Raw genomic sequence first — 22,317 nt, forward strand, 5'->3', positions numbered from 1 at the left:
TGCATGTCATCTTATTGCCGAAGCTATCAAGATATCTTCGGGCCCAGAAGTCACTCTCCTAGCATTTTTCGTCTAGAAACGGAGAATTGAAGCAGGTAGGCCAAAAAAGGTCAGTTGGTGAGACGAGGTAGGGATGAAACACGCTTCAATTGTTTTCATGTGATTTGATATTTTCCTTAGAAGACAATGATTTATGATCCGTTTGATTTCGGATAAGAAAAAACAACAATAGAGGCACGGGCTGATGGACGGCCGAAGGTGGTTTTCTGAAATCCGCGACGTAGTTACTTTTGACGTGGCTATTATCCTACGGCGCTGAGATTCCCCCGATGATTGTTCAATCTCTTGGGAAGAGTCACACTATGTGCCACTCCTATTTTGCCTTTTTTATTTTCTGGCTGAAAATCCTGGCCACGGCTGAAATTCTACTCGTAACCTCTGCGAGAGCTTTCAAACAAAACGGTTCATGAGTAGGACAAGAATCGCATGCGACGGCGCATTCGAAGAGGGAATCGGAACTCTTTCCACCCTGATGGGGCGTTGCATTCACTGAAGCTATTATTTCAAATTTCGGATCCAGATCCGATGTCTTCCGCGACTTTGAATCCGATGTATCCGATGAAGGGCAATATCCGCAGATATTTGGGTCCGAGGTATCCGATCCGACCATCCCTAAAAATAACAGTAGCCGCGGTGGCTAAACAATAATGTAGCGTTCATTACGTCCATACATACCAGAGCAGCCTGGCGGGTGCGCGGTGGCGGCCGAGGGCAACCTGTCGAGTCCGCCCGGAAGCCGCGGCGGCTTATGCCAAGCAATTATCAACTGTCTCAAGGGTTGCATTGATGAAACTGCGCTATACAAACGCGAATGTGTCTAAATTTTTTATTATTGACGCAGACGCGTGTTAGTCTAAAAAAAGTTACATATATAAAAAACCCGCTCTCAGCGCGTATTTATAAGAAACTTTTTTCACAGGAAAACGCGCTCTCTGCACGTTTTTATTATCATCAGACTTCCAATACCATTCGAAATTTAAAAAAAATATATTACGATCTATTATACTTTAAAATTGGTGGTCCAGATGAATTCTCCGAATGAGATTCATAATGCCACTCTTGCCGACATTTTCATGTTTCCGAGGTCTCTTAGGCATGTTCGTCGCAGCACCCGCGTGCCGGTCGTATCCTCCGCGCGGGCAAGGCTGACACCGCGACCGCTTAGGTGTGTGGCAGCCTTTATGCCCCAAACTTATAGTCTATGCTCAAAACATTTATCTTCCTGGAATCGATGGAATCGGAATCGACTTTACGCGATCGATTCTCGATTCCGATTCCGTTCCCGAGAATCGGTGGAATCGAGAATCGACATTTGGAATCGACTCATCCCTAGTTTCTATCTATTTGAAATGTTCCGCATTTGTTTGCCAAATATATCATAATTAAGACTATATATCCCTGATATATACTAATTATTTTCCTGATGTTGAGGCTAATATTTAAAAGCTATGTTTAAAGCCTTTTGTGTTTTCCTATTCAAAAAAGGACTGAATGCAAAGAGTACCTTCGTTTGCGTTCACGTGTACAGGTTCTAATTTATTAACTCCAAGTGTGAAACTCGTATAAAAAACAGTTGGTTTAACCGGAATCAGAGATTGGTTTCTCATATTGCCGGTCAGATATATTTATAGATGCAGGAAAGGTGGTTTAATTCGAAGCCTTACTAACCGGCAACCGTGAGATCAGGGTTCGAATTGACGCAAGTTGACGCACTATTTCTAGATTTTAAGAAAGCGTTCGACACTGCACCTCACAACAAACTTTTATACAAATTACAGTCATGCGGATTAAACGAAACAGTTGTAAACTGGATACGCGACTTCCTCAGAGATCGTAAACAAAAAGTAGTTCTTGACGGAATTAACTCTGATGCTGTAAAAGTTACATCAGGTGTTCCACAAGGAAGCGTGATCGGCCCCTGTTCATTATATAAATTAATGATCTCTGCTCCCGCATTAGCAGTAAAATACGTTTATTTGCTGACGACGCTGTCATCTATCGCGAAATTAGTGATCACTCTGACTATGAAATTCTGTCATCTGGCTTAAACGTTCATTTGTGGAGCCAAGAGTGGGGACTCGAACTTAATCTGAGCAAATTCATGGCGGTACATTTCTTACGGAATTCGTCCAACTCTAACCATGTGTATGCATTGGATGGTATTAACATAAAGGCAACAGACGAAGTGAAGTACCTGGGAGTTACTATAACCTAGAGCCTCAAGTGGGGAACACATATAAAGAATATTTGCGGCATGGCCTTGAAGAAATTAGGATTCGTCAAGCGTAGTGTGGGAAGATTTTCGGATGAGAAAGTAAAAGAAAGGTGCTATTTCGCTCTCGTCCGACCGCACCTTGAATATGCAGCGAGCGTATGGGATCCGGTGCAGAAAGTCTTAATCCGCGAACTGAATAAAATACATAGGAAGGCTGCACGTTTCGTCAAAAACTGCTACGGGCGTACAGACAGTGTTACCCAGATGTTAAGCGAATTAGGCTGGGAGCCGCTGGAGACTCGGAAGCTGCGCGCTAGGCTTAGAACAATTGAGAATGGATATCTTTAAGAGCGACACAGAGAACATAATCTTAGAGCCACACTATATTTCCAGGTCCGATAGAGGCGATAAATTAAGAGAGATGTTTTGCCGAACGGATAGATATGGGTATTCGTTTTTCCCCCAAACCATAAAGGACTTTAATAAACGCTAGTCCCAACTTCGTTAGAGCACTTCATTTTTTTTAAAGCTGTAAACGGCTGATGTCCTAACACCCCCTGCCACACGCCTTTTAGGCGGCTTGCGGGGTATTATGTAGATGTAGATGAATCTCGGCTAAGCCAAAGCCATTTTTTAGGATGCAATACCTTTGTTCTTCGTGTAAATGATCAGGAAACTTGAATCACCTTCATGAGGTTGGACATAAACGCGGTGACTTTCCGTAGTTCTACTCTGACCGCCTCGTCAGCTCCCTCCTGATGCGGGAATGAATTGAGCTCTCCCTGGGGCAATGAGCTCCATATCGCTCGGATCATCTTGGAGAGGAACTGGACGTAGAGGTTGTCGGAGTCCGTCGGCTGAGGGGCGGCTTCTTTGTCTTGGTACCATGCCTTCTTATCTTCCAGCCAGTCCGTCGTGAACTCCCAGGGAATGTCCTCGGTGTTGTCCACCTCTCCTGGGGACAGCAGAGGAACAGGAGTGGGCAGGTTATCGAACTGGATCTGACGAACGAAAACGAGAATCCTTTTCTAATTAATTGAACATTTCAAACGCGATGTCGATAGTTGGCATGTTGAATGAGTGTCAGTAGTCTTTTCCCAGAAATTTTATGTTAGCCCAAAGTTCGTTTAATAGAGAGGAATCTGCAGCTAATATGTTGTTTGAATACGTATTTGTGTGGAGTGGAACCTTAGGCTAATATAATAATGATAACTCTCAAATAGTTATCAAACACTCAAAATTACAATGAATGACTTTTTTTTGCTTAACTTAAGGGTAACTTTTGTTGAAGACAAAAAGAGAACCTGAATATCAAAGAAAATTTTAGGGCGAAATATTTTAAAATGTTGCAGGTGATTGTAAATCTTGAATAATGTGGTGACATATTCGTGAGATTAAATAAAATATTCCTTAGATGAACCGCAAGTGATTTTAAAACTTATTTTCAATCCTCTCAATTGTGTTTTCATTGAAACGGGCGCGGAAAAATTCTTCGGGCAAGCTAGCATTTAGAGAGGATTTAATGGCATAAATAAGTTAATCAGTTCAAGCGAATGACATCTATTATCTTTCTATTCATGCGTGTTGGCTGCAGCGTTGATGACATGTGGGGACTATTTGCTTTTTTTTGAGCCAATGTGGCAGAAAAACGATTGTTATCTCCTTTTTAACAATATATGAATGATACGTTAAGAAAGACGTGAGTATAAATTTTATTGATCTTCGGTTAGCTGGATTTATTAGTTTTAAGTGAAGCTGTTAGGTGCGCTGTAGTCTTAAAATGCTAGGATAAATAAGGCCCGGTAGGTAGAGCCGTGTATCTTTTTCAAACCATCAATAGGTTTGGTATTATTGATCTAGTTGCATAATAAATAATTGTTAGAAATTCCAAGTAGAAGTAATAGTGTTAGCAGAATGTCAACTAGGAAAATAAATGAGAATGTGGGAGTACCTCGGACTAGTAGGTTCTATGTGTTTAGTCAATTACGAATTTTCTCACTGTTTACTGAACATCTAAGGTACTAGGGGTACTAAACATTTGCAGTTTTATTATTTTAGTTATTAAATTTAAAGTTATATCTCAGCAATAAAATCTTTAAGTCATGGCACCAGGATCATAATGCTCACACCATATTCAGGGAAATAATAATTGGTACCATGAATCAATAACCATTAAAAGTCCATTCTGGAATTTTTTGAGGCATCACTTTTCTCTGTTAGTGCATATTTAGAAATATTAAAACCATGACTTCAACTTTCACCCATTGGTAAATTTTTTACTCTATGTTATATTCATTAATACAGGAAATCAATGCAACGGCCATGGCATGTATATGTGTAAAATGTAAATAAGAATAATGTCCAACCCAGATCCCTAGCAAAGTCGACTTGTGCCGTTTTGGAAATTATATCTTAAATTGTGTAAGGCCATAATCGTGGAGTACTCACGTAAGTTACCAGCTGCGAGGCGTTGTAGAAATTGGATCGCACGGCCACATTGAATATGATGGGCAGGTTGATTTGTGCGTAGGCGTATGCCGCCCTATACCAGTTGAACCCTCTGCGGCAGCCGCAAGTCCGGCTGGCGATGCCCCGAAAAAGCACCGGCCAATCTCCGTAGATCCGCAGCAGGTCCAAAAGTGGTGCGACCCCTCTCTCATTTATCTTGTCTATTGTCCCAATCACGCATTTAGGATATCAATTGAAAAATTTAATTAACACTCCATATAAAGACTTTGTGTGGATGTGAATCTATACACCAAAATCGTACAAAATATCAGCAAATTTATGGAATCAAAATTATAACAATTTATCTCAGCTACAAATTTATTTCCGTGGCTGAACCATTAAAAAAGCAAAATATAAAATGTAGTGGTACGAAAGACATGTTTGGTGGTACCTTAAACATAATTAATACAAAAAGGCATGCAAAGTTTCTATCAAAAATCGTCATAATCAGATAAAATATAATTATGTAGAATAGTAATTAAGTAGAATAGTAAAAATGCAGAATAGTAATTTATGTAATAAAATATGAATTTGAGTATACCCGTCTGTGAAAGAGGGTTGGCCAAAATAGGCGTGGAGCCTGTCTTTTACATAATTTTAGCTTTTGATTTGTGGACAAAGGAACCTCATATACAGCATACAAAATCATAACAGAAGTCTGTTAATGCACGGAATCAAATTTAGTGAACTTTATCTCATCTAAAAATGTAATACTGTAGCAGAACCATGCGCAAAAGAAATATAAAATGCAGTGGTACATAAGACACGTTGGGGTTAACTAAAACATTGTAATTCATGGGCTGTGCGGCCCTTTACAATAAGGCAGTGTCATCAGTAGAAATTAGGAATTGTTCTTAAATAGTAACTGAAAGAAGATTGTTGCATTAGTTTTGTTTGGAGATCGTGTAATTTGAGTGTCATGTGTAAAAAACACTTTCATGACTGCGTAAAAGTACTTTTCAAGGTAGGGACCAAACAGAACGTATTGAAGAAATTGTACCCCACAAACCTTCCAGAGGCTATGATAGGCAAAACTTTCTGTTTCCACGTATTAAACAAATAGTATTTGATATCGATGAAAGCTAGTCAAAGAATACGCAGTATCAGTTTTGTGAATGTACGTGTTTTATTTCGAACGAATGAGAATTTTTGGTCGAAACGGATCAAGTGTTGATCTGGGTAGTATGGTGTATTGAGCTCTGGCTATTTTGAATCGGACGCCGAACATTAAGCTTGACTTTAGAATAATTCGCAAATTTTAGGCGAGCTTTGCATGATATCATAACCATTTTCTTCGTTATGCCGAGCAACAGAATATTTTGGGATTAAAAATATCAGTATGGATTGCCTCTCCCACGGCATTTTCGTCTACCATTTTTATCACTACGAGCTGAGTTGAGTAAGTCTCAATTAATCCCGTATGTGGAATACTTGGCAATCCTTATTGAAATTAAATTTAGGACAAGTTTCAGATTATCATATCTTAACCCTTATCTGCAGTAATTCTTCAGCTCGCTCGTTCAGCTTGCAGTAAAAATAAAAAAAGTGACCTCATTCCACTTGATCACTATGTCATTTACTATGACATAGTGATCAAGTCAAGACCATTGATAATTTAATATTTCCTTACCTGTGTTCATGCACGCCCAGAATACGTCTTTTGCCTTATTTAGCGCCTCAGGGTCTCCAGGATCTTTCTTCTGACTGAGAATTTCTAAAATGTTGTTAAAAATATTGGAATGAAATTAGCATGAAATAGTTAATTATAATTGTTTTTTATAGTCTATGGATAAGATATGCAAAGTTATGTATTATTATGCTATAATTTGGTGTACTGCATTAGAATTTTCAGTGTTTGCTTTTGAAAGATAAAATTTGTCAACGTAATCCGATATCGATTAAAAAAATCCGCTAATTGAACACGGAAAAAATTATATTGATAGATATTCGTTTGGTTGTTGGTGTCAGGGTTCCGATTTTCGTTGGCTTTTTCCGATTTTCTATTGTATGAAATACCTAATATCTGTCCCGTTTAATTAATGGCTGAAGAAAATCGCGAACGTTTTAGTGTCGAACATTAGGTAATTTACTCTTGTTACCAAAATCCATGGTCTCTACTATATCATCGACACTGCCTTAGGTATTGCCTTTGTACTTATCTGATGGAACTACTGAACAAATATGAGCATGAATTTCTAAACTTATTGCGATTTAATATAGTGAGTTCAAAATCACGGAGGAATCTTACATACATTGCTACCAATGTTATGCCATTAATCGGTGTAGTAAGGGAAATCTTTTCACCAGTTTGTTCTTGCTTCTGAGCTTTGAAAATGGGATGCATTTTTGTATATGGTTTACTAGTCTTGTGGCTCCAAACCGTTCGATTTATCGGTCATAACTTTCAGATTTTAATCGGAGAGTGCAGTGAGCTCTCAGTAAATATTAATCTAACACTAAGAGGATAATCAAAGGCATTGAAACCCACAATTTTCATATTATTTGCGTTCAAAGTTCGTTTTTATAAAATGAGCATCATGGGTTAAATGCCAATATAGTTTTTGTTTTATCCGGAAAAATACGGTAACTGGGACCTCAAGAAACTAATTTTACGGTGAGAATAAAACTTGGATTGCGCAATTAATGAGTAAGTTTTTAAAATCGGAAACTCTTCTTCCACAGTGGAGTAGCAGTTTTCCCTAGGTTGAGTTATTAAATTCATGAAGTTGGCAAAACGGCTAATTTTACTGTACGCGGAGTCATTTATTGCACTGGTGTTTCTATATTTTTGAATGTTTCATTGGAAAATAAACCAGGATTAAGAATAAAACTTCCTTTAAAATGACGCCTTATTCATTATTATGGCATGCACTGAAGTCCAGATATAAATTTTCCAAGTACAGCGGCACTTCATTTTGACGGCGACAGTAGATGTGTTGCCAAGTGGGAAGAGATTTTTGAGACATTCTTTCGTTTCCATTCGCCGACAAAGTCTTTCGAGAAAACATGGCAACGCCTGCCTCTCTCTCTCTCTCTCTCTCTCTCCCCATCCCACATTCCTATTGTCGAAGGTCCCACCACCTGCTGTGACGCTGCTCGAAAAATTCCGAGTTTGTACATCTGAGCCAGTCGCAAAGATATTTGAAAAGGATCACAGGTAGAATGAATATTCTTTACAAGGAATTGAAGTTGAGAGTTCAATTTGATGATGAGAGACTGGCTGGTTGGGTAGCAAAATGCTCCAACGCTCCACGCGGCCTTAAAAACCTAATTTTATGGTGAGAATAAAATTCGAATTACTCTAACAATGATGTAATTTGTTTACCTTAGAAATCCCTTTTTCCACAGTGAATGTAACAGAACGGGAATAATATCCGCTGAATCATGTATGGAACTTGTGGAATCTCATTGGCATGGGAACAAATTAAAATACGAGCTAATACTGCTGGGATGATATTAATTTCAATAATTGAGCACTCTCTATTTACTTTCACAGCCCTCTTCCTAAACATATAAGGTAGCTTATCTTATCCGGTGGAATACCTTAAACAATAATGAAGGTTGTCTCTGGGGAAGTTTTGCATTCCCCACTTCTTTGACCGCTAAATAAGCGATTACCTTTTGTAATGGTATCCACGTATTCTTGAGTGTAGCGGAATTGGTTCCAGAATGTGAACGATGGCTGCATCACCTGGAGACTGTCATAGTGGCCGCAGGCGAACTCGAAGAAGTTTTCGCAAGGGTCGGCGGTAGCATTCCGCCAAGATAGCAAGTCGGAAGCTAAAAGAAAATCAATGATTTCAATGAAAATTCAAGAAGAAAAGTGTGACATCTGTCATCACATTGTATCTACCAATTCGATCGATGGATTTTTCTTCCTCATAGGAAAATCCACTGGGATTTGTAGAATATTAATTGCGTTTCGCTTGGTTTCGCTGTTAGTAGCGCCCGCCCGCCTTTGTGACGGTGCGGGATTCCTCGTCCCTTCCCTTCCTTCCCTATCCCCCCCCGGGAGGCGTCGTCGGGCTCTCATCGCGGCGGCGCCTCCTTCCTTGTTCCTTCACGTCCTTCCCCTTCTGGGTGCAGAGGAGAAAAGCTAGCGCTTACAGTCCCTGCCCCAGGTGTGTATCCCCGCGAGCCCGCCCTAGGGTTTCGTTCCCACTGTCATCACATCGTATGTTGCATGACGTAAACTTTGCGTTTGGATGAGTGCATGTTTTAGAATCATTTACAGATGGGCATGCAAAAAATGTCGCAACTCGTGTTGTCGATCGGAAAACTGTAACATCGTTGAATATCACAGAATTGACGATGCAGCTACGTTACTAGGTGTTCTTCGCCTCGATTCATCTTAAAGACGCCTAATGAAAATCCGGCGAAACTTTCGTCATGAATATGAATCGATGCGGAGGACAACCCAGAAAGCCTCCATCAATATCAGAGAATAGAGTCATTAATCAGTCTTATTAAAAGTTTACCCTAAATATTTATTATTCTAACGAAGAAACATCGATATTTTTATTCCGAATTAAATGAATAGAAAGTTATGGAACCTTATGAACAGTATATAGCTAAAAATATGCTCACGGTAAGTCATTTCAATTAATTGAAGTGAAATTATTGTGTCATAATGAAGCAATTGTTAGTACTGTCTCCAAAAAGTTAGCAGAATACACTATGGGGGAAAACATTCAACCGTAGATTCGTTATTTGATAAAGATGGTAAACTTGTCACCGATAATATTGACAAAGCTAACACTTTAAATGCCCACTTCGAAAGTGTATACACTACTGACGATACTCAATTCAATTTAGACATCCCATATACTGATGATTTGATGGAAGAAATATCTATAAAACGTGATGGGATAACTAAACAACTACAATCGATTAAGAATAGTATATCTCCGGGTCCGGAAGGAATACCCGCGCGTGTCCTCAAAGAGTTAGCTCCACAGATCGCGCCTTACTTAGAGATCATATTCAAGAAGTCACTCTCCGAAGGTAAGTTACCGCCCGACTGGAAAATTGCAAGTGTTACACCCATTTTCAAAAAGGGAAACAGAAATGACCCAGGCAACTACCGTCCAATTTCCCTAACATCAATTATAGGCAAGATACTTGAACATATCGTTGTTAGTAATATCATGACTTTCTTGGACAGACGTAACTTCCTCCATGACTGTCAGCACGGATTCCGAAAAAATAGATCCTGCGAAACACAGCTCGCGCTCTTTCTTCACGACGTTATTAAATCTGGTGAATCGAAAAGACAAGTTGACGCACTATTTCTAGATTTTAAGAAAGCTTTCGACACTGTACCTCACAACAAACTTTTATACAAATTAAAGTCATGCGGATTAAACGAAACAGTTGTGAACTGGATACGCGACTTCCTCAGAGATCGTAAACAAAGAGTAGTTCTTGACGGAATTAGCTCTGATGTTGTAAAAGTTACATCAGGTGTTCCACAAGGAAGCGTAATCGGCCCCCTGTTGTTCATTATATACATTAACGATCTCTGCTCCCGCATTAGCAGTAAAATACGTTTATTTGCTGACGACGCGGTCATCTATCGCGAAATTAGTGATCACTCTGACTATGGAAATCTATCATCGGACTTAAACAACGTTCATTTGTGGAGTCAAGAGTGGGGACTTGAACTTAACCTGAGCAAATGCATGGCGGTACATTTTTTGCGGAATTCGTACAACACTAACAATGCTAATGCAGTAGATGGCATTAACATAAAGGCAACAGACGAAGTGAAGTACCTGGGAGTTACGATAACCTCGAACCTCACGTGGGGAACACATATAAAGAATATTTGCGGCATAGCCCTGAAGAAATTAGGATTCGTTAAGCGTATTGTGGGAAGATTTTCGGATGAGAAAGTAAAAGAAAGGTGCTATTTCGCTCTCGTCCGACCGCACCTTGAATATGCAGCGAGTGTATGGGATCCAGTGCAGAAAGACTTAATCCGCGAGCTGAATAAGATACAAAGGAAGGCTGCGCGTTTCGTCAAAAACCGCTACGGGCGTACGGACAGTGTTACCCAGATGTTAAGCGAATTAGGCTGGGAGCCGTTGGAGACTCGGAGGCTGCGCGCTAGGCTTAGATTGCTTGAACAATTAAGAATGGATATCTTTAAGAGCGACACAGAGAACATAATCTTAGAGCCACACTATATTTCCAGGTCCGACACAAGCGATAAATTAAGAGAGATTTTTTGCCGAACGGATAGATATGGGAATTCGTTTTTCCCCCGAACAATAAAGGACTTTAATAAACGCTTGTCCCAACCTCGTTAGAGCACTTCTTTTTTTTTTTTAATAGCTGTAAACGGCTGGTGTCCTAACACCCCCTGCCACACGCCTTTTAGGCGGCTTGCGGGGTATTATGTAGATGTAGATGTAGTAAAGAGAGGACATTATTTAAAAAATTACACTTACCTGAGTGTACACATGATGGACTCGTGCATAAAGTCATACCAATCCCAGCCTTAGAGTTGGGAATGCCATTTGTGATGGATAAGTGGATTGTGAAGTAGACGAGAAATATTATAGTAGACCTGGAAACAGAAATATGTGGTGAGCATGTATTTGAAGAAAGACCTTCGTAAAATTCAGATAAAATATTTCTTACAAAACGCAAGACAGAGTGATCGTAAAATATAAAAAGTTCTACCCAATAAGTGCAATCTTGTGGTTACCTCATTGAAATATGCAGCCTAGCCATATCAGTCGAATAACGTTTTCAACAGTCAATAGAAGCAACAGTAGTTTATACAATTTAAAAACTGAAAGTCAAAGCTGTAATTAATTCAGTCCCATAACATTGGCCTTGTTCAACAATAATGGAAGTAATTATAGCTTTGAACAAAGGATACATCGAATTTACGAGTGTTGATTATTCAACTTCAATTTTCAGCGATTTTCACAGCAGTAAATTGAGGCCGAGCAAATATGAAGTTAATGCAAGTTCTTTTACGATTTTATTGCTATTTTTTCATAGAATTTTCGTTTAATATTCCTTCAAATATATATTGACAAAATTCATCTGGCTACTTATATTTTATCAAAGCTATAAGTGGGAAATAGTTTAAGTCATTGTCATTGCGGTGGGCACATTAGTTTCACCTTTAAACAATTATTTGACGAAAGAAATGACGGTAAAATAGGTAAAACGTTTGCTTCCACTAGATACGTCACCTTTTAATTCTCCATAATTACCTTTTTTGGAATGTAAGATTCAAAACTCCTCTTATACTATTATTTAATCTTAAACCTGATCCTCCTGAGGTGGCTTCAATCAACTATTTCTTCTTACTCAAAAGGTGGTTATTCGAAACAGCTGAAACTCGAATATACAAGATCCTTTGTCTTGCAGCAAAAGACGGCAAAATTTAGCTTTTGAAACCGATATATCTTGGTAATTACAGGTTTATCGACATCAAGAGAATTATAATAGAAATTGATTATTTAGAAAGTGAGTGATTGCTCTTTATCATACATGCTCATAATATATGCTAATAATATAATTTATAAATTTATCCCCAATTTAAGTTTACTTTTAGTATCACTACGTATCTAAGTTTTCGTTCAGTGCTCAAAAACGGTTAACGAAGCCGGAGCGTGACGTTCTTCAGCATTTACAATTTTTGGATAAGCTTTTATCATATTGATATCATTTACCTCTGTTTAAACCAATACAAGAATATTTGAAGAAAATATCTCGGTAATGTAGGATAAGGTAAATTCGGATATTTCCGCGTAAGTGTAGTATAGGTCGGATAATAAACTAGATGAAAAAAATTTAATTTGCACGTATCGAATAGTATAGAAACTTATGCCACCCTACGACACTCGGTTTAAGTATTTCAATACTTATTTCATTTATCTGTGAATTGCCTTTAAGAACTCCTCAATTGATTTACGAATCGAAAATCTTGGAAAAGTAGCATACTATTAAATTAGCAATTGATCGGATCATGATGGGGGTTATACATCCACATCATCATCATCACTGGTCAACAATCCTAGGATTGGTTTGACGCAGCTCTCCACTCAGTTCTCCTATCAGCTAATCTTTTCACTCCTACGTATTTCTTCTCTTTCACATCTCTCTTTACTTGTTCCATATATTTTGTTCGAGGTCTTCCTTTTCCATTCTTGCCTTCCACCTGTCCGTCGACGATTGTCTTCATCAGGCCATCATGTCTCAAGATGTGGCCTATAAGGTTGTTCCGTCTTCTTATTAAGGTTTTCATGAGGCTTCTCTTCTCTCCTACCCTTCTTAGGACTTCCTCGTTACTAACTCGGTCGATCCATTTGATTTTCATCATTCTTCTGTAGCACCACATTTCAAAGGCATACATCCACATAGGCAAATAAATTCCGCTTATTTATTTATTTATGCTGATTTACGAGCGAATTGATGTTAGAGTTGTTATGAGAAGTATCCACAAACCATAATGAATGCTAAGTATACTAGACAAGCAATAAAATATTTTATAAAATCATGTTTATGCCATATTCTATTTTTATTTTCCAAGTTTATATCGAAGACATGTGAGAAGTGAACCTTTAAATTATGCAACACGCAATATTGTAGCTATACAATCTTTAGCAGCCATTGGTGTGACGATTTTAATGAAAACATATGGTTGAATAATTTGAATGTATATCGTAGAACCATAGATGGCTATCGTTAAATGTAGCTGTCTTTTATGCCATGAAAAAATATTCGTTGGCGTGCGTTATTTATCAATAAATCGTACAGCGGGGTTGGGTTGCCTTTAGAAACTCATTGGCAATGAATTTTTTGCGCAACAGATGCAATTGCCATAGGCGTGGTGTCTCATTCGCTATCTTTGATACTTCCCTTTTCACATCCTTGTCGTTTTATCTTTTTCATATCTGTTTGCCAAAGTTAAGGGCAATGCTCTTCCTTGAAAACCTACTTATCTCTTCCATAACTGACTTTAACATTTTGGAATAAAATTGTGTTGTAATATGCTGTTTCAGTGGCTTCAACGGACAATAATGAGTGTGAGTTGCCATTAAATGCAGGGCTAATTATGGAAGAAATGCTCCTATATGTTATGACTGAGAACATTCAAATCTTCGGCTTGCATGATTTTTAACCGTACAATCTTTATCAGGATTAATACATTTAAGGATTTATCGCTATGATTTTAAACTTAGCATTTCTTCAAGTATTGCCGAAGACGTTCTGAAAGAATATGTGTGACTTAAAAGCTGTTAGAAGTACCATTGACCAGATCTTCGTGGTAAGACAAATAACGGAGAAATCCTGCCATTATAATATCGATTTACATATACTCTTCATGGTTTCAAACAAGCTTTCGACAGGGTGAACAGGAAAAATATGCTCCTTGCATTGAGAGGTTGTGGTCAACAAAGATCAATTCATCTCGTAAGAGAGCGTAGAGCTCATTCTTGAAATAGGCCGTTAGCATACGTAATGCACAGATTTGTGGAAATAGGATTAACAATTAAAATTATTTATTAAACTGTCGAATGTAGGGCTACTTCGTCCTCTCTTAAAATAAAATTGCAAGATAAATAAATGAACTCAAGCTCAGAAATAGCATTTATAACCAAGACCTGAAAGTTATCAAGTGAAGACCATATCCTCACACAGAAGCTAACCAGAGAATGCGGAATGATTCTTTTCCATCTACTGCCAGGAATTACGAAGTTCTAATTGCCAGAGAATATTTCGAAGGGCATTAAAGTTAGGGGTCTCCACATACTTCAATCCGAAATTTAGCCGACAATTCTTATGGAAAAGAGCGGATATCTTTCTGGAAATATAGTAAATCCCCAGTAGCAGCTGGAAATGTGAGGGAATTATTTGAATGCTGTTAAGTGGACATACTTATTTTGGAACCTGAGTATCTTCAAAACGTGTCAGCTGAAGTAGCTAGGTAACATGTCACGAATTTCACATTATTGTTTCACCCTGTGGATTTGGCGCTTTGATAATTCTTTCCTTGGGTAGCTTAAGTGGTCATAGAACCATAAAATACCAACCATAAAATAAAATAATCATAAACTGTAGCTGTGGACGATCAGGATGACGATGACGTAAGTTTTAAAACAAGTAATAAACCTCGGAAAATGACTGGACGAGTGGGAATGATGCGTCCTTTTAACATCTCGGTAAACCTCTGAAATGTAGCGTAAGAGTTGCATCTTTTTTCGTCGTGTATACCTTATTTGTTACATTTGCTACTATATCGATATTTTCCGAGTACACACCGAGATTTTTTCCATGTGTATTTTGATTTTAAGTTTTCATCCTTAAGAATCAACTGTTTATTTTAATATTTAAGATGTTAACAACATCTACCAAATCTTCTTAGCGAAAGCACTTAAAATATTTCAAGGTTATGATGACTATAATTTTCAGAAAACAATACGCCAATAAAAAAAGCTGGGCGAGCAAGAGTGATGCATCCACTCAAGAATTTCTTACCTAAGGTATTATACCTTCCGCTTTCTAGAAGGGTATATCAACTACCCCAACGGGATTTCTTATAATCACACGGGTTACCAACTACTTATTATGATAATTTTGTTAATATTTCTTCTCTATTTACGTAATTAATCGCAAATCATTTAATTGATATAATTTAAAGTGACATGTAAAACTTTATTCTGTTGAGTGAAGACGGGAACTGCATTATTACGTGTTGGTATATTTTTTATGTGGCTTGGTTAATGAATTTTAAAGAAATATTTGGGAGGTAAAAGTGCCAGACGATAAATTTTTCATTATTATGGTTTTCAGGTTCATGGTAATCTATGACAACTTGTGATTAAAATCTAAACCATTCATTATGGCGGGAAATTGTGTCTTTAGGTTACCGTAAGTAATTCACCATTGGCAATTCTCTACGCAAGGACATTCAGCAAACCTGTAATTTACGGTGAGAAATACTTTATTCTTTTCTCTATTACTACGCGTGACTTTTTTCAACATAATCTCCTTTCCGAAGTCTAAATTTTTCCTAGTGTTTTTACTAACTACTAAGTCGTCCAATAAATAGAAATTCCTAAGCTCCTCAAAACAGACATTTGTTTGGGCGATTACCTTCTCGTAAGACATAATCCATTGTTCACTAAACCATTTCTTCAGGTTAGGAAATAATAACAAATCAATAAAGACAATCTTTTATGAATAAGGTAAAGGTGGTAATTATTGAAACTTTAATTCTACAAGTTTGATAAGTACTTTGCAGGTATTCACCCGTGCATTGTCTTGAGGAAAGAGGATCTTTTTCCATTTCAAATGAGGACGTCTTTACTTGATTTTTTTCACTCAACCGGTTCAATAACGATGCGTAGAACTCTCTTTTACTCTAGTTTATTCCGTGTACATCCCAAAAGACAGTGGGCACAACCTTGCCGGCTAATTTCACCGTCTTCGCCTTGTGGAGCCCGTTTGTCCTCATAAATCCACGGTTTTGATATATAGTCTCCGGAATGTAGTCAAGAATCCGTTTTTTTTATCGATAGTTATGTATCGAAGAAGAAAATCCTCGGGATTACGACAGAATAGCGCCAAAACAGCTTCAAAGGTAGACCACACGATTTCGTTTATTCTTCACTGTGATCAAACGCGGTACCTATTTTGCTGAGATATTTTTCACACCCAATTTTTCGTGCAAAATTGAAGCGATTACATCTGTGGCCTCAACTATTTCGCACAATTCGATTCGTCGATCGCTCGAAACCATATCGTGGATCGTGTCAATCATTTCGGGGGGTTGACACTTCCTCATAACGTCCGGAACGATGTTCAACCATTGCTCATGTACAGCCACGTTTTAACACAATCGCCCAATTTGAATGGATAGTTGCAAAGGCAGGAATAGATGTGCAACGAACTTTTATCCAACTCAGCTTTGAATTCTTTCGACTTCAACCCTTTTAAAAACAAGTGTTTGATTATCGATCGGAACTCAATTTTATCCATTTTTGTAGACTAATGAAAGTTGCTTACTTCAATCGACAAAAAATAGGAAACTATGCTACGATGAAGCTGAAAATCTAACGGCAGAGTAGTTACGAGTGCTGGTTATTGGAAAAAAAAAATCATTTTTGTTATTGCGAGAGCAATGTCACGGAAATTCTTAGGACTTATTGAACGACCCTCTTATCTTAATACTGTAACACGTATTGAACATTTACAATGCAGCGTATTTCAGCTTAAATAAATACTGAATTACTCCATTTCACTCAGAAGCTATTTTATACAATATAGGGCAAGAATCTGAATTAATATTCCCTCATGAATCATGTTTTACTTGTAAGTAAATGTGTGTGAACAGCTACCTAGGATAGCTGTGTTCTGCATCACTGTACCGAATCGCAATCGAGTAACAAGGTCTGGGTTTGTTCTCATGGGCTGCTAAGGCCCAGCGCACACGGAGCGACTATTTTATAACCACAGTTGGGAATCAGTTGCGTCTGCAACCAGTTTGCAACTGAAACAAAACTTCTGTCCGCACACGGGTGTAATGACAAAGGGCTGGTTGTAAATCATTTTCGTCCATTTTTCAATCAGTGAAGTGTTTATTTAGTGCGATACGTGTTGTTTTTTAGCCCTTGCCTCGGCCGTCAGCGCTTACAATCACTGAGTCAGGCGAAGAAGACGCTGTGAACTATTATCAATACCAAATACGTTAGATAGTTTGTACTTGTTCAGGACTTCATGCTTCTCTATTGCTCCAACGAGCTTCATGTTGACTTCTTGATCATTCATTTTGAGATCGACACTATACGGCCAGGGGCGGATCCAGGATTTCTTTCTGGGAGGGGCACAAGCAAGGCCGTATCCAGGATTTTGTTCAGGGGGGGCACAAGGATACCTTGTTATACAAAACGAACGAAATTATAATGGGACCGTATTAAAAATCTATCATATTTTTAAGGGTCTGGGGGGGAGGGGGCACGTACCCCCGTGCCCTCCCCTGGATCCGCCTATGTATACGGCCGTTAAAATTGTGCCACCAAAACACCACGAGGTCTCGTGCAACTGAACTCTGCAACGCAACTGCAACCGCGGGCCCACGGTTGCATGTGACTGGTTTCAGACTGGTTTGAGATCGTCAAAAACCAGTTGCGTCGTGTGCGCCTCCCCACTGAAATACATTGTCGAGGTCAAAAACAGTTGCGCGCGCAACTGGTTTGCAACGGTAGTTGTAAAACAGTCACATCGCGTGCACTGGGCCTAAGGGTATAGATCTCAGACAATCTCTTAGATTCAGGGCGAGAGGTGTAAGAATACTCACGTGATTGACTGTTCTCTGGTCCTCCCGCTCACCATTTCCTTGGATCTAGTTTACTTCTTCGGTTATGTGGATGGTCGAAATAATGTGTCGAGGTGGACCAAATCCCCTCGATGCGGACGACCTCACGTCGCGTAATCCAATTGAAACCACTGTAATCCAAGTGAGTAAGATCTCCGGCGCGAGCGTCTTGCACACCTTATGTGATAGGACACAAGATTCACTCTGCAGCGTGTGGTCAGGGAATGCGTCTATCTCTCTTTTCTTATCTCATCCAGTCAATCCGTGTTTCATCGTCGCCCTCTCGATATATCTTTGCGGTGCGCAGACGATTTTTTTCCTTAAGATTACGGCTCTTTTCTGTCGAAACTATACGAATTATCACCGAATATTAAGAAATACTCGTAAGAATCACTGAAATATGACGAAATGTACACGTGGGGTAAAATAACACAAGTGTAATGCCTCTTTTTACGGCGTTTACAAAGAGACGGCGATATGCGGAAGCTATCATTTCTCAATCGCTAGATTTTCAGCTTTATTACATCGCTTCAGCTTCAGATTCAGCTTCATTTTTGTTGGCAATTGAATAAAAAAACCTTCTGTAGTCACCAAAAAATGAAAAAATGTGACTGTTGAGCGGTGAACAAACGCTTGTTTTGAATATAACAATGGTAAAAATCTCTAAGATTTTGCAATGAAATTGTTGACACTCGCTCAAAGCTCTCGTTTAATAAAGTTCAAAGATTAATTGCTTCAAACAATTATAATCATATGTTTTCGTCGAACTTTTATTGCTTAATTTCCTTAAAAATCGAGAGTTTGAATTAAATAGGACTTTCTACAAAAAGACGAATCTTCTTACAGCTGAGAATACAAGCATAGAAGTAAGGAAACATTTCATCAGATGCTAGTTACGGAGTATGTATCTCTATGGAAGCGAGGCTTGGACGTTTATATCAGAAGAGAAGTCAAGAGTGGAAGCATTCGAAATGCGGTGCTACCGAAGAATGATGAAGATAAAATGGATTGACCGCGTGAGTAACGAGAAAGAGCTAAGAAGAGTGGGAGAAAAGAGAAGCCTCCTAAAAACCTTAAGCAGAAGATAGTTGGACAACTTAGTTGGCCACATTTTGAGGCACGATGGCCTTATAAAGACTATCGTAGAAGGAAAAGTGTAAGGGAAAAAGGGCAGGGGACGAAATACGTAATACAAAATAATAAAAGAGAAAAAATACGTCGTTTTAGAAAGGTTAGCGAATCGGAAAGAGAAATTGAGAGCTGCGTCAAACCAATCTTAGGATTAAAGATACAAAAATTTGCAAGGTTCACTATTATTTTAATATGGGTACGACCCGAGTTTCTTAACGTGGTTGCATCTTCAGAAGATATAACCGCGTTACACAGAAGATGTAACCACGTTACGAAACCCGGGTCGTGCCCATGTTAAAATAATAATGAACCTTACAAAGTTTTGTTTCTTTATTTCCAATATGGAGAGGTTTCACTAACATAAGTAAAGCCTGAAGTTATCAGTTATAAATCTTAGGATTGTTGGCTATGAATGAAGATGAGCGAAAAGGCCACTGAAGGAAAACCGTTTTCATCATAACTGCGAAGTGCATCCAAAATAATGTTGGCGTTTCCATAGATCAGTAACTAAGGAGTTGCGATCCCATTTTTATGGGCATAAAATGCTTAAAAATGTCTCCCCTACCTCCTCCTGAAGTATTTGAGATTCCTCCATAAACACCCTGTACATTATCTAAAGCCATTACCTGCTGGGTTCACATTCAGTTATTTATATTTTCTGGACTGGAATGAAGATTTCAGACTTCTGCTTTCCGGGGCTTAAGCAGATTGTAACTCTACTCAGGTTCCTTGAACCACGTCACGATTTAACTCGGATTCGTTCAATTTAACGAATTCTTAGACGGGTATGCATTCTTATTTGTATGGTCTAGAAGTCAGAAAGGTCATAATCACTTATCATTGCCTAAGGTCGGAAAGGTTCCTTCGTTTGATAAGGTAGTAATAATCCATATTTAAGCCAAGCGCTACCTGCTAGCAGGGTACTCTGCTACCTGCTAGAAGCCTGCGTCGTATCAGCGCTCAAGCCTCGCCTCAAGGTCACCTCACAGGGCTGCAGCGGGAACCAGAAATATGTCACATGGACTTTTCCCATCATTCCTACTGAGCAGTCGCGTTTTCGCGCGCTTGAAAATTTTCACTTTTCGTTTAATCGTGAAAAATAGATATCGTCATTCGAAAATCTAAGAGCGTGAAATACGTACTCCAGGAATAATAATTTTTCAGTTTAGGCACTAAAAAAATAATAGGAAACACCCTATTGGTATATTAAATGCATTAATTATTTACTCTTCGCTGGTTAAATTTCTACGAGAGCTCCCAGTCTTCGACTCTCTAAGCTGAGTGAAAAAATCTCCAAGTCGACTGTTAGCGATGGGGCAAATACAATGGAAATCTGGGAAATCAGGTTAGCACTGAACGGAATCTAATCGGAAAAATACACTTCAAAAATTAATCACCTCGTATCTATATTTTTTGTTAGCTTAGCAGATAATAATAAATTAACTTTTCTTCGATTGTTCTTCCAAGAGGTCTGTCCTCACATTATTTGTCGGAAGGGGATTATCTTGAGTGATAAAAGCGATAAGACATCTGTGAAAATGAATTTGAGATTCTGCTTTTAATTCAATTTGCTGTAGACGTGGTTGTTTTTATTGGGAAAGTTTCACTGATTAACGTTTGATTTCATCATATTCAATGCTAAAGGAGCTAGTTGACCTCGAATCGAATTTTTCTTTGAGAAATGAAAATGCATCAATTCCGTGGTTAACATTCGTATACTATTGAACATAGCGATACCTCTACTCCAAAACCGCTCAACAATCGCCCATGGAATCAAATCCGCTCATCTAGTAGCCCAACAATATGAAATGCGCTCAGCTGGCAATAGCCGGAGCATTAGCGCTCTCTTCCGAAGCTGTAGAATTGGAGGTGAGCGTTTCATTTTATGAATGCACTTATGCTTCATTATTTTCGTGTGATCGATGTTGTATAGTACTTACCACTCTATGTGTGCACAAACCTTTTCGAGTACCCTCCTCCTGCAAATTCTTGCTGATTAGAGTATAAGAATATGTGGCTTGATGGAAGAGATCAATCGTCAAATTAGCCTGAGAATTAAAGTTAATTAAAAAATATTATTATGAGGAAAGGAGATATTGAATAAAATTGAAGGAGTGTAGTTTTCTTATTATGAAAATGTGGGTTCTCAAGATTTTTCTGGGTTATATGGAAAATAACTGGTAATTAATCCACATGGTTAAATCGCTGGTGTTTTTATTCCCTCCACTTCGTTTAAAACGTTTTCTTTTAGTATTTTTTGTGTTTTGAAATTAAAAACTTTGTTCTATTCCACATGGTTTGCATTTAAATCAGTAATGTATAACATTCAGAGCTGGAAAACTGTGTGGAGTACTATATTTTTTCATATTAAATCGTGGAAAATTTATGATCCACTAAGTAACCCCGAAGACTGTTAATTCTGTTTTTTTGATGTGCCAAAATATGCTTGGGAATGTTTTGTTCGTAGATGGCCCGCACAAATTCATGTAGCGTAAATATGTTTCTACTTTTTGATGGATTACTTATCATAACATCGCTCTCCAACTGTCAAATGATAAAGAAGTGATCATGGTAGTCCATCTAATTGCTCAAGATATTGATTGGGTGAATTATCTGTATCAGTAGTTTTGATGTTATTAATAACAGATTAATAAGGAAAATATTTTGTAATGGTGTAACAGCCGAAACCGGTTGTAAAATATACATCTTTTTTGAAGTAACAAAGTGTCTGTTATTGATAATATTTGAGCCCTTCCACCACGCACAAGCTTCAAGTTTCGATTTGTTTTGTAGCATTTTCATAATTGGGTGTAGTCAACGGATGAGTGGTGATTTACCTGAAGTAGTCAAATTTATTTTGACTAAATTACTTTTCAGGAATGCTCATCTGGTCCTCAAACCCCAACTAGACTGAATTACGGAACGCATCCAATTCTGCTTACATCTGGCATCTCGAATCATGTAAGCATTTTCCCCAGTTCATGAAGCTTTAGTTTTTCTTTTCCTCGTATAAAGGCCGTTTTACACGGGGCACGTACTTGCAAAAATCTGACGTGTGTAC

At 38.4% G+C, this 22,317-nt stretch overlaps 1 protein-coding gene across 1 annotated transcript in view; it reads right to left on the bottom strand.

The window, feature by feature from the left end:
- LOC124165734 (membrane metallo-endopeptidase-like 1) overlaps nucleotides 1–18,341 on the bottom strand; it is a 35,058-nt gene extending 16,717 nt beyond the window's left edge. The window contains exons 1-6 of the mRNA XM_046543219.1: nucleotides 18,108–18,341; nucleotides 11,236–11,354; nucleotides 8,402–8,563; nucleotides 6,414–6,497; nucleotides 4,724–4,944; nucleotides 2,962–3,276 (exon numbers count right to left, since the gene is read on the bottom strand). Coding sequence (XP_046399175.1) covers nucleotides 2,962–3,276; nucleotides 4,724–4,944; nucleotides 6,414–6,497; nucleotides 8,402–8,563; nucleotides 11,236–11,354; nucleotides 18,108–18,142 — 936 coding nt within the window. The 5' untranslated portion in view covers nucleotides 18,143–18,341. The remainder of the gene's footprint in view (nucleotides 1–2,961; nucleotides 3,277–4,723; nucleotides 4,945–6,413; nucleotides 6,498–8,401; nucleotides 8,564–11,235; nucleotides 11,355–18,107) is intronic.
- Between the last annotated feature and the right edge of the window lie 3,976 nt (nucleotides 18,342–22,317).

The sequence above is a fragment of the Ischnura elegans genome, chromosome 9 (assembly GCF_921293095.1).
Source record: "Ischnura elegans chromosome 9, ioIscEleg1.1, whole genome shotgun sequence".
Classification (NCBI taxonomy): domain Eukaryota; kingdom Metazoa; phylum Arthropoda; class Insecta; order Odonata; family Coenagrionidae; genus Ischnura; species Ischnura elegans.